Source organism: Gouania willdenowi, chromosome 16 (assembly GCF_900634775.1).
Source record: "Gouania willdenowi chromosome 16, fGouWil2.1, whole genome shotgun sequence".
NCBI classification, from domain to species: Eukaryota; Metazoa; Chordata; class Actinopteri; order Blenniiformes; family Gobiesocidae; genus Gouania; species Gouania willdenowi.
The window spans coordinates 21,162,457-21,174,422 of record NC_041059.1 but is presented as its reverse complement, the minus strand read 5'-3'; the positions used below and the strand labels follow the sequence as shown (position 1 = coordinate 21,174,422).

General features: G+C 39.1%; 1 protein-coding gene across 1 annotated transcript; it reads left to right on the top strand.

Annotated features, from left to right (window-relative positions):
* Positions 1 to 139: 139 nt before the first annotated feature.
* Positions 140 to 11,415, top strand: LOC114478514 (terminal nucleotidyltransferase 4A-like). Its single transcript, XM_028471622.1, has 12 exons — positions 140 to 1,024; positions 4,161 to 4,284; positions 5,125 to 5,171; positions 5,991 to 6,111; positions 6,260 to 6,367; positions 6,446 to 6,574; positions 7,239 to 7,452; positions 7,562 to 7,691; positions 7,846 to 7,949; positions 8,088 to 8,272; positions 8,428 to 8,565; positions 9,238 to 11,415. Exons 1-12 carry the CDS (start codon positions 354 to 356, stop codon positions 9,643 to 9,645), a joined length of 2,379 nt encoding a protein of 792 aa, XP_028327423.1. The 5' UTR covers positions 140 to 353; the 3' UTR covers positions 9,646 to 11,415.
* The last annotated feature ends 551 nt before the right edge of the window (positions 11,416 to 11,966 follow it).

The following is an 11,966-nucleotide window of genomic DNA, read 5'->3' as shown; positions in this document are numbered from 1 at the left end:
TATTTCTTATAAAAGTAATTATTTCAACTTCTTTTGTTCTTTTTTTAAAATCAGGTTCATTTACGTATGGGACGAACTTGACGCCTCTGAGGGGCGTGTCTAAAGATTTAAACCCCTCTGACATGCGCAGTCAGTGATCTGTGCTGCTGGCTGCGCCATATTGCCTGGCTTACATGGGGAGTGGAGTTGAGCCATCCGCTTGAAAACCAAACCAGTTTCCGGACATGAAGCGCTTCGTGGGTAATAAGTAAAATCAGTGCAGTTGTTTTTTTAAATATAGTTTCCGTGAGGGCAGCTCCCTTTATCCTCTCGCCATTCCCCCCGCTAACCGGTTCACTGCTAACTCGACTTGAATGGATCCCAGGACCGCTTGGATTCAGCCGGAGCTGAAGGGACCTGCCAGTTCTCTGTGGATGCACATTTGGGGAACCTCTCAGGGACATGGAGTAAACTCTTCCATTGATAACTATTTTCACCACCAACGCGACTTGGCAATGCACGGTGGCAAGTCGTCGGAGTCTCGCGGCGAGTATTACAGTAATACAGCGGCACTGCCGGGGGCTGCTTTCGGCAAAGTGACGAAGCGAGACGGAGGCGTCCGAAGGAAGGGCTCCTTATCGCCGTCCTCCTCCTCGCTGGACTCGGAGGCCGAGAGCTCCTCTCCCTCCGGCTCTTCTCTGCATATCGACAATTTGAACGTCACAGAAGAAGCAAACCAGTTTTTAAACTACGGTAAGCGTCAGTTGAAGGAGAACGCCCCTCGGCAGCCATGCCCTCCTCCGTCTGTCCACTCAGTTCAGCAACACTGTCGCAGCGTGCAACAAACCGGCGGCCACACCCCCAGCGGGGGCAAGCACCAGCAGGGGAACAAGCAGCACCATCAGTCTCATCCTCCAGGCCGCAGGAGGCCACTGAGCAGAGCCAACACTTTCCACGGCATCAACCACCTCCTTTCCAATGGATTCGGTGCAGACTCCTCTTCATGTCTGTGGAAAACTAGACGCTACAGTCCTGATGTCGACGGGTATGAAAAATAAAGAGTACTGATTTATGCTACTCAAGTACAAGCATAGGTGACAAGTAACTAAGTACAAATTCTTCCCTTACTGTACTTAAGTCGTTTTTCTGGTATCTGTGGTTTACTTGAGTTTTTTGGGTTTTTTTTGGCGAATTTGTACTTTCACATCTTACTTTTTTAAACAAATATTTGTATCTTTTAAAAGTGAGCTTATTACTTTTCAGACATTCAAAGATGACGCAACGACGTAAAAATACGCAAAATTTGGGTAGTTTGAGCTTTTTTTTTTCTGTTAGGCAGGTCACTTAGCTTTATGGTTAACGACGTTTTCAATTTTTAGAAAAATGTTAAACTTAAAGGTGCTTTGGGTTTAATTGAGCATTTGCATTTTTTCTTAAATCAATTTATTTACACATTTTCTCTATAATAAATGCCAAATTCTGCAGGTGTTCACAAAGGGTAACAGAATGAATTTATTTCCATGTACCAGTTTTCTACAAGTTCTTAAACATGTTAAACTCAAAGCTGGTCTGGGTTTTATTGAACATTTGCACTTGTTGTTTTTCTTAACACATTTTATTTGCAAATTGTATTTATTGAGTGCTAAATTCTCCAGCAGGGTATTCCATAAAGGAGGCTTAACAAACTCTGAGTCTATCCATAAACTCTGGGTCAACATACGCCGCGATGGGAAGCTCTGGGTACCGGATTCCATTACAGCTGGTATGAAGTGGGTCAATCAACCCTGAGTATGGAAACCTTAGGTTACTAACGTGCACGATTAAAAGCCATCATCAGTGGCTCGAAGGTTACACGAACTACCATGGTAACCACCCGGAAGAGAAGGATTTATTCACCCTAATGGGTGAAATCAGCCGAGCGGGGAATAACATGAATTAAATGTGTTTGAGGAGATGTGGCAGCAGCATAGGATGGCTGCATAGAGCCCTCCTGTTACACTGGCTAAAAAAGACAGTGACTGCTGCTTGATATCGCATTATAAATATTGATTTTTTAATGTAATATTGTCGCCAAAGTCGTCTCAACGTCCAAAAAATGTCATTAAAAAAATGCAGATCAACCTCTCAATGACTTTTCCTAAATGCTCTGCATCCACAATGTTATAAAGAAAACTACCGTTTGCAAAAAAAAAAAAAACATAAATCAACACATTAGTAATGATTTGAGCACGTATGTGGTGTGTGATGTTACTAATGTGTTTCAGAGAAGAGTGTCAAGGTATAGTGTTTAGGTGGGCGGAGCCAGGTAGAAACCCAGGGTTTCTTCTATAAAACCTGCCAGCGACCAGGTTTAGTTCACGGTGAATGTTGCCATGGTAACATACTCAGAGAACATACCTTGTGTTTAGGAATGTGATACTCAGTTTCCCTCATTTGAGCCCGAACATACTCTTAAGAGTTTGAACATAACCCGCTTTATGGAATACTCCTCTGGTATTCAAAGGTCACAGATTTAACTTGTTTCTATGTACCAGTTTTCTACAAGTTCTTAAAAAAAAAAAAAATGGAATTTGGAATAACCCAGCCTTATTATTGAAGGGACATTTGTTTTACTTTTTTTCTTGAATACATTCAGTAGCATGTACTTTTTTCCCTTTTACTCAAGTAAGGGAGCAACTTCAACTGTTTTTTTTAATTTTATTTGTCATTTTTTAATTCACATATCTATACTTTTACTTGAATACTAAAGACTAGTCATTTTGCCACCTTTGAGTAGAAGTAGCTACTTAAATTAAATTGTACTCAAGTACAAGTATGTCATACATAAAATACTAAAGTACAAGCAAAATGTAGCTCAATTAAAAAGTACTCAAAGTCAAAGCTACTGTTACTTTCATTCCCCATGTTTATTTTTCTTAATAAATCTTGCTACGTTTCCCTTGCATACAGTAAACATCTCATGTATAAACTCAGAGTAACTAAACCGACTTTTTTCTGTTGAATACAAATGTCTTGGGTTATGAAGTAGTGCAGTTTGATCCTGGTCCAACTCAGAGTAATGAGTGTAGTAGGTATATTACAATATCTGTCACTGAAGAAATTCAGAATGTATTGACTGCACTGAATCCATTTCACAGGAATTACAAAACATTGTCAATCAATTTCACATGAATGATAGGGAAGTAAAGCGCAGTGTATACTGCACAGTGGCTCTTCTGAACACACACTGACCACAACTTGTCCAATGTCCTTGTGTCATGTTTAAGTCTTTAGGGGAAGACTGATACAAAATAATGCTTCACCAAAATATTGTTAATGATGATGGGTCCTATACTTGTGTAATAAGGAAATTTTAAAAATCTATTAATATTTGGCACCAGTGAATCAATAATGTACCGTGAGACTAAACCTCATGATATATCGTCATGTTGATATTTTGGCACACCCTTAATGAGTAGTTAACATAACACAGATTGTTCAATGTAGATTTTACAGTATAGAGTGAGCGTGTCTTAACTGCCCCAGGAGCCCCGCCCATAATCAAAGCAGCTTTTGAATTTTTCTCCTAGTGGCAGGTCTGGAGAAAGCAGGAGTTTAGTTACTCTTTAAAAGGAAAAGACTAAATCTTACACAATTGGAACTAACAATTTTTTTCCACAGTTGTACAGTTCTTTAAAAAAATAACACCAATAAGGAATGCTTTGTCATACATACAATACATAATGCTTGTATAATCTTCTGACAATGCTCTGAGAAAATAACCAGCATTCAACGCTGTTTTGGCACAGTTCAGAATGTTTAATCTCGTTTGTCGGCTCGGATGTGATGCATTTAATTGTTTGATGTTATTTTTGTAGTTTAACAATGTCCTTTAGTATTTTTTGTTTTAAAATTATCAATTTTTTCAGTAACGGTTGGGTGTAGATATGTGACGAATTACTGTACTTCTAAAATATACTTAAGTACAAATACGTGAAACTGATTTAGAAATATACTCAAAAGTACAAGTACCCATAAACGCATCTCAATTACAGTAACGTGAGTACTTGAAATGTGTTACTTTCACCTGTGGAAAACACTTTGTTTTAATACTCCAATGTAATCCTACAACAGGCTTGCAGATGGGGATGTGTTGGTTGGTTCAGTCATGCAATGATCGTCTTCCTCCTCTTTATTCTCAGCCTACACGAGGAGATCGTGGACTTTTTCAACTTCATGTCACCGAGACCTGAAGAGGAGGCCATGAGAAGAGGCGTAGTGAACCGAATAGAAAGCGTCATCAAGAACTTGTGGCCCACAGCAACGGTGAGCATTTATGAAACAAGATGTTTCATTATTTAATATATGCATTTTCTTCGATCAAAAGACACATTTTCAATCAAAGAAGAAGGTGTTCAAATTAATATTTCACCCCACCTTAAATTGCATTTGAAGACTCTTTTTCCTAAACTCATTCACTGCCAGCCATTTTCAGAAACGCTACCCCCTCACTGCCAGCCATTTTAGAGCCTTTTGACTGATTTTTAAAGACCCACAGAATGTTTTGTACTATGACAATCGAAAATCTGAACCTCCTCTCCCGAAATGCAGAGTTGACGCGTTTGGCCCGGGTTTTTGATTGTCTTCTCTCACAATCGCGACACTATCAATAATCCACTTAGCTCCACACATGCTCTGCTTGAGTGTGAGCTGCTGGGAGCTTCACCATCAACTCTCTCTTCTAGCGCCATTTTCTGCCTCGTCTCTGGCTTCTCCCTCCCCAGCGATGGCGATAATCAAGGCTAATTTCTCATCCAAAGGTGCGCTGCTGCCACCTACATGGCACCAGTTGGTCACTACATCATAGTAAAAGGCTGATATTTATATGAGAGCTCCGTCACACTGTCTCCTAGCCATCCCATTGAAAAACACAATTGACGTATATATACGTCATTGGCAGTGTAATTGAAAATGTTTTTTTTGTCTTTTTTGTTATTGAAGTGAATATTTGATTGAAGGATTTTTCAATCCAAATTAAAAAAAAAAAAAATATTTCCAATCAAAATAAGCTTGCAGTAGCTAGCCTTTGAATAAATCGAATAAATAACTATAGAAATATTGTTCTGAAACTGCCCATGCCGTAACAACTGGTCTTGTTCTTTATAGGTAGAGATATTTGGCAGTTTCAGCACAGGACTTTATCTTCCAACAAGGTAAGTCTCGACCTTTCCTCCCACTTTAAAACCTTAAGACGTCATGCTCTTTTTAGGTTGCAATAATAAATTTTCAAAACTCCCCTTTAAAGGTGTCGTCCACAACTCCCAGATCCCTCTCTCCCCCTCCCTCCCCGCTGCTCTCTTGCCCTGCCTCCAAATCTTCTAAAGTCCCTCCCTCAGAAGAGCTAACAAGCTAACGTTAGTCCGACAGCAACATCGCAGTAATATAACATGCTCTGTTAAAAGCATGTTTCTGCAGCGCTTTTCTCTGTATGCTGTATGTGCACACACCTCAGCAACAGCAACAAACCAGTGTCACTTACAGCAGCCCACACGAAGACTGTAGTGCATGTGTTGTTCATGTGCACGCAGTAGAGTTCTAGTGTAACAATTATGAATCAAACATAATGTAAATCAAGCAGCATTAATTACCTTTCAAGCAGAAAAATCACCAATTACATCTTCTACTCCTCCAGACCATACACTGTAAAAAAGATGGCGCTCCAGCCCTTGAAAGGGGCGGGGCCTGTGAGCAGCAGCTGTCACAGTCCATCAAACACAATCCTGGCTCTGATTTGGTTATTTTTGCTCGGTCGCGGTGCATTCTGGCAACCTGCCAAAGGCTGCAGGAGCAGCAGGGGGCAGGACTCAATGAGCCTGTTTTTTTTTTTTTTTCACACAAACTACTAGTTTGATGTAAAAATGTCCTTACATAGTGTCTGCTTTAGTATATATGACCAAAAAGTCACTTTTATAAGAGTCGCAGACTGTATATATCATAAAAAATCCTGATTTTCCTTTGAATTTCTTCTTCAGTGACATTGACTTGGTGGTGTTTGGAACGTGGGACCACCCACCATTGTTGGAACTAGAGCAAGCCCTGAGTAAACAGAACATCTCTGGCCCATATCCCATTAAAGTGCTGGATAAAGCTTCAGTAAGTCACAATATGCATCATGTGTCAATTATTTATACAATTTAAAAATTACAAATTTAACGTTTGTATTTGTGATAAAATCACGCACTTTTTTGATTAGGCGGCGACACACACATCCCGAGCTAACTCGCTTTGAATCTGTTCTCAGGTGCCCATCATCAAGCTCACAGACCAGCAAACGGAGGTAAAAGTGGACATCAGCTTTAATGTGGAGACTGCCGTCAAAGCAGCTCAGTTCATTAAAAGCTACCTTAAGGTGAGCTTTTGACACATTACCTGATATTAACCATCATTTACTAGTGGTTAACACTTTTCTTGGTTTTTCCCCTTGCAGAAATACACTGTTCTGCCACCCTTAATCTTCGTCCTGAAGCAGTTCCTGCTGCAGAGGGACCTCAATGAAGTTTTTACTGGAGGAATCAGCTCATATAGTCTCATATTAATGGCCATCAGCTTTCTGCAGGTACAGCTACTTATGCACATCTTGGGTTTTTTTGCAACACAGAATACATCATTCAATTATGAATGATTTTAAGAATCTACTAGAACTCCAACAGCTTTACCCCACAACCTATCAATTCTATAATGTTCCCATGAATAAAAAATATCTTGGAGGATGTTGTGAGACCATTTCTGATAAGTTTGGAAACGTGCAAAGCTACAGTGAACATTTTCTGTTCTACCTCAGGGATTTAGCTCCACTAACACTGTAGCTCATAAAACCTGAGGCATTGCGAGCATAGTCTATGTTGCTTTACAATTATCTTTAATGTATTTGGTGTTCTTTATTTAACTTTTATATTAAAATTTTGTGGGGGTTTTCCAACACACGATTTGTCATTTACATGAGCTTGGATTGGTTTTAAATCACATTACATGATATCAGTGCTAGAAATGTTTATTAAAGTGGCACTAAAACAAAGTATTCTCACTTAAAATTGTATAAACTAGCTAATACTCATCATTTGGGGATAATCAATTAATGTATAGTGAATTCTGCTTCACAGTAGCTTCAAAATGAAAGTATTTTGTTTTTTTTATTTTCCTATTAAGCTGATTTGTTAACAAGTTCTTTAATAGTTTTTGAGTGGTGGTTAATGACTTTTTGTTGTCTCTGCTCATCACAGTTGCATCCTCGGATTGACACACGACGGACTAACATTAACCTGGGAATCCTGCTGATTGAGTTCTTTCAGCTCTACGGCCGTGATTTTAACTATATGAAAACTGGAATTCGAGTGAAGAATGAAGGAGCCTACATGTCCAAGGAGGAAATGACCAGATTCATGATGAGCGGAAACAGGCCATCCATGCTTTGCATCGAGGATCCAGTACAGCCAGGTCAGTTTAAACTTGGAACTGATGAACGCATCTTTCCCCGGGATGTTCAGAATTTTGAAATGAGGGTGTTCTAATTGGTGTGTTATTCCCTTTTCCACGATCCTCACAGGGAATGATGTGGGAAGGAGTTCATATGGAATTCTACAGGTGAAGCAGGTTTTTGACTTTGCCTTCATGGTGCTGAATCACAGTGTGTCTCCTCTTGCCCGTGCTTATCCCAACAAAGACACCAGTAACAGGTTGGTCTCCCCAATGAAGCTGCTATTATATGTAAGAATGTATTTTTCCTTAATGCCATAATCATTTTGGTTAGAATCTAGTTTGTTCTTTTCACTACACATGAATTCTTTAGTTTCCTTCTTCTCTCATGGTGAATGTTCCTATATGCCACAGTGCTCTCGGAAGAATTATCAAAGTATGCCCAGATGTCCTGGCCTACAGGAACTGGACAATCAAAAAGTGGGGTGGCAAGCAGTCTCCCAAGCTGGATCACTATGGTAACTTTGTGTCTAAAAATATTCACCCTGTTTGTAAAGAGGATGGGGGTAAAAAAAAAGAAAACATAATTGCATCCCTCTCATCAGTTAATCATTGTGTTGGAAATTTCCCACAGTCATGTTGTTTTTGCTCCGTAGATGTGGAGGCCTGTGAACAGGACCTCTCCAGGCTGATGATGGCTGATGATCAAAGGGATTCATCGTCCCCCCTCAGTGCTGACTCCCTCTCACCCTCTCCAGTCTTTCTGCCCAGTCCTCAGCACCATTCATCCTCCTCCTCCTCTTCCGCCTGCTCACTTTGCTCCTCTTCTGGAAGTGACATTGTAAGATGTTTTTATTTTTTTTTTCAGAGAAACCCTATCTACATCTTCATTGTTAATCATTGCTTGCATTAAAGAAAACTGATTTTGAAGTTCTATGGAGTGATGTGCTTCTTGAAAGTGATAAAACTGCTGCCCCTCATGCTTTTGTCCTTTAGGAGTCTGATTCCTCTCCAAGCAGCACTTCTGTTATCCAGCTCCACCCTATCACACTGACCTCAGTCCATTCAGTCATTCAGATGGCTGGGGATATAAGAGCCACACATCCAGCAAGCTTCATCCACACCACCCAACAGGTATTTGATTGATTGATTTTAATTTAATTTTGAACATGAACACAACAGCTGTCCATCTATCACAATAAGAGAACAAATGTTTATAAAATCCTGCTTGTGAAGCCTGTACATTTTCGAAAAGGAGTAGGGAAAAGTATAAACTTATATGATCTTACTTCTTGTAATATCTAGTATTATACATCTTATTATAATCTACACCTATTTACAGTGTATATATAATTATAAAATTCATGTAATCCACTATACATTCATTCGTCCACACATGCACAAGTATATACCCGCCTGTTTACATTTTTTCCCTTTAACACTTATTTTTTGAGAAGATAAACTTCATGTATTTGTTTAAATTGCTTTATATGCTTTTTTAAAATGTATTTCAACACACAAACTGTTCGACATCCTGGTACCGCTTACTGACACACAAAAGCTTTTTTTGTTGTCCGTGCGCATAGTGACCAAAAGTTTATTTAGTCTCGTTAGTGATAAGTCTCAGCTTTTTCAATAAATAGTTTCTGAGTATTTTTAGTGAGAAGTTTTTGTTGTGCCTTAAATGCTATTTTACTTGTTTGAGAAGCTAAAACTTTTGCTAATATAAGTAATTTTGTTTTATTGAGTAGTACATTGTAAATTACATTGTGTTTGAGTTCTTAAAGTAGTTCCAACTGTTCACAGGTTCAGATGTCGCTTCCCGATTGCCAGTTCTATCAAGAGAATCTTCCTTCTATCAACGTTGTGCATCGTCACACACAAGTCTCTCAGCACGCCAACAGTGGCAGTCCCGTCCCCAGTCCCCTTCGCCAAATTCCCCACCCTCAACAAGGACTGCAAAGCCACGCTTACCCAATGAGATCCAACTCTCACGGTTCCATCGACACACATAAAGTTGGCTTAAAGCACAACCAAAGTGGTGCCCTCAACCAGCAGCAAAAGTTCTCTCAAGGTAACTACAGTCCCCTGGGTTGGTTTGTTCCCCAGGGCCACAACACGGCACCGGGTTTCAAAAGCCAGCAGCAGTATAACCGTAACACCTGGCAGCGCAGGAAGAGGGACAGTGTTTCTGCTGTGGGCCAGAACAGGTGAAAGATGGTCACGTTGCTGTTTCACTGGTTTAATATTGCTGGATTAAGGCCTTTCAAAGCCTTTCCTGTGGGTCTTTGGCTACTTAAAATGCACACTTAAGTTATGCAAGACCCCAAGTCATGTCAAAGCTTCTCCTATTTCTGGTAGACAAAGGTGTATTAAAAAGCTTAAAATTTAAACTATGCTCAAATTCATCTGAGATCCAAAACTGGGAGTTTTATGCACACCAGCAGCAGCGATGAAAGTAGACTAAGTGACTAATTCTCCTCCCGGGTTTTCTCACCTGTTCCATTTTCCACTTGGCTCAAGAACTTGGTATCCATTCAACTTGAACATCTAAGAGCGTAATGTGCCATAACGCCAAACTGGTTCATCCAGAGCAGCGTACTTTGAATTCTTGACACTTGATGACCCATTTTTTGACCAGCTAATTTCCATATTTAGCTCAAGTTTTTTGAGTGGGAATCCTTAAAGCTTGGACTATCATCTACGAATTGTACTCAAGACTGAAGCAAAAGCACTACCTTTCTACCTATGCAGCGCAACGCTGACTATGTTTTTGATGTGACGGCACAGCACAGACCCTGTCAAGTGCTTAAACTGTGATGACTTGTTTGAATGTAATAAGTGTTTTTTCAGTGTTTGATATAATTTGACTTTTTTTTGTCACTGATGGTATTACCACCCACCCACCACCACCACCATACTTTGGCACTCGTGTGTTTTGTTCTGTACAGTAAACATTGACACCTTACATTTTTTTGCATTAATGTGCAATAATGACAGGTTTTTATTTTATTTATTTCACATTTTGGTTTTTATTTTAGGGGGTCCGCCCTTCATTACAATACTTTACTGATCTGTGCAATAGATGGATTTAAGGGCTGGAATGGATATAAGGAATGTGTGCCTGCGTGTGTTTCTGTTTGTGTACGTCAAAGTTCACGTACAGCTTTCCAGCAGAAGGGGGAGCTAGCGTGTAACAAATGCCAAAAAACAAACAACTTCACTCAACACTATCTCTAGGTAACTTTTTGCCATTTTGTCAGTTAAAATGTTCTTTTCAAACCTAAGTTTGTATAAAGTAGTTTCTGTTTTCACTCAAGCATGACAATGGGGGAATTTACATTGTGTTCAACTCCTTTCCAATGTATTATTCACAGACTGAGAACATGCCACAACCGGCACTGTACTTGTTTAGCCATATAGTTCTGTAAAAGCACCATTTTAACTGCCTTCTTAAGTGACCAAATCTACCAGCTCTCTCTCTTTTTTTCATCTTCCTCGTTTTGTCCTTTCATTAGAAACAACCAAGTTTGGATTACAATATACCTGTTGCATCCATCATGCCACTTTTTTAAATCAACCAAGAATCAGTTGTCTAAGAAGTATTACATAGGTTTTCCTCTGCCATAGTTAAGGTCAGCACTTGTAAAACAAGGTTTCATCGCTACCATTCCAACCCTGGCATGGGAAGCCACATTATTAACAGTACTGGGTTTTGGAAAAGCTATCACCAAAAGTGTCATTTTAACTGTTTTAACATCCTAGTCATCAGCAATTTACTGTTATACTTTGTTTACAGTGCAGCTTTTCATAAAAAAAAAAAAACAGTACACGTGGTAATAAATGCAACAAACCAAATCCCATGCTTGTATCTGTCTAACTAAGGATGGGTTGGAATGTGTAAGCAACTGACATATAGATGTATATCTTTTTTTTTTATTCATGTAAGTTTTCTATTTTTTTAAATAAAATTTTAAAACGTCACATTTGGTGCACCTTGTATGCTTTTTTTACTGTGAGGCTTAGGCTTCTTTATGGTGGTCAAAAGAGTTGAGTTTATTCTATCATACCAAAGGCGGGGGGTCAAAATTTTTAATTAGTTTTCCCAAATTCATTCAAAAAATTTAATTCTTAATAAAATGTACATCATATACAAATATTTATAAGTGCCATTAAACACAGTGACTGTACAAAATATTGTGAATTAATTTGTTCTTTTGAAAATACAAGTTATGTTTTGGCGTTTTTCGTCTGTTGCGCAATTTTGTCACAATGTAAATGGTGAAGCGACACTGCGCCCAGCAGTTCATGTATGGTACTGCAGAAAGTGGCCGCCGGCCTGATTTTTATCATGATTTTACAACAATAAACGACTCGTCAATGCACATTTTTGTCGTTAACATTATCAGTTATGTTACAAGATATTTTTGCATTATTGTTTGATTCTATTTTTTTATTTTCATTATAGGCAGAGTTTTCCATCTCAAAATCCGCCTATGACCAAGGGTGTACGTTTTTGAGAAGCAGCAGTTATT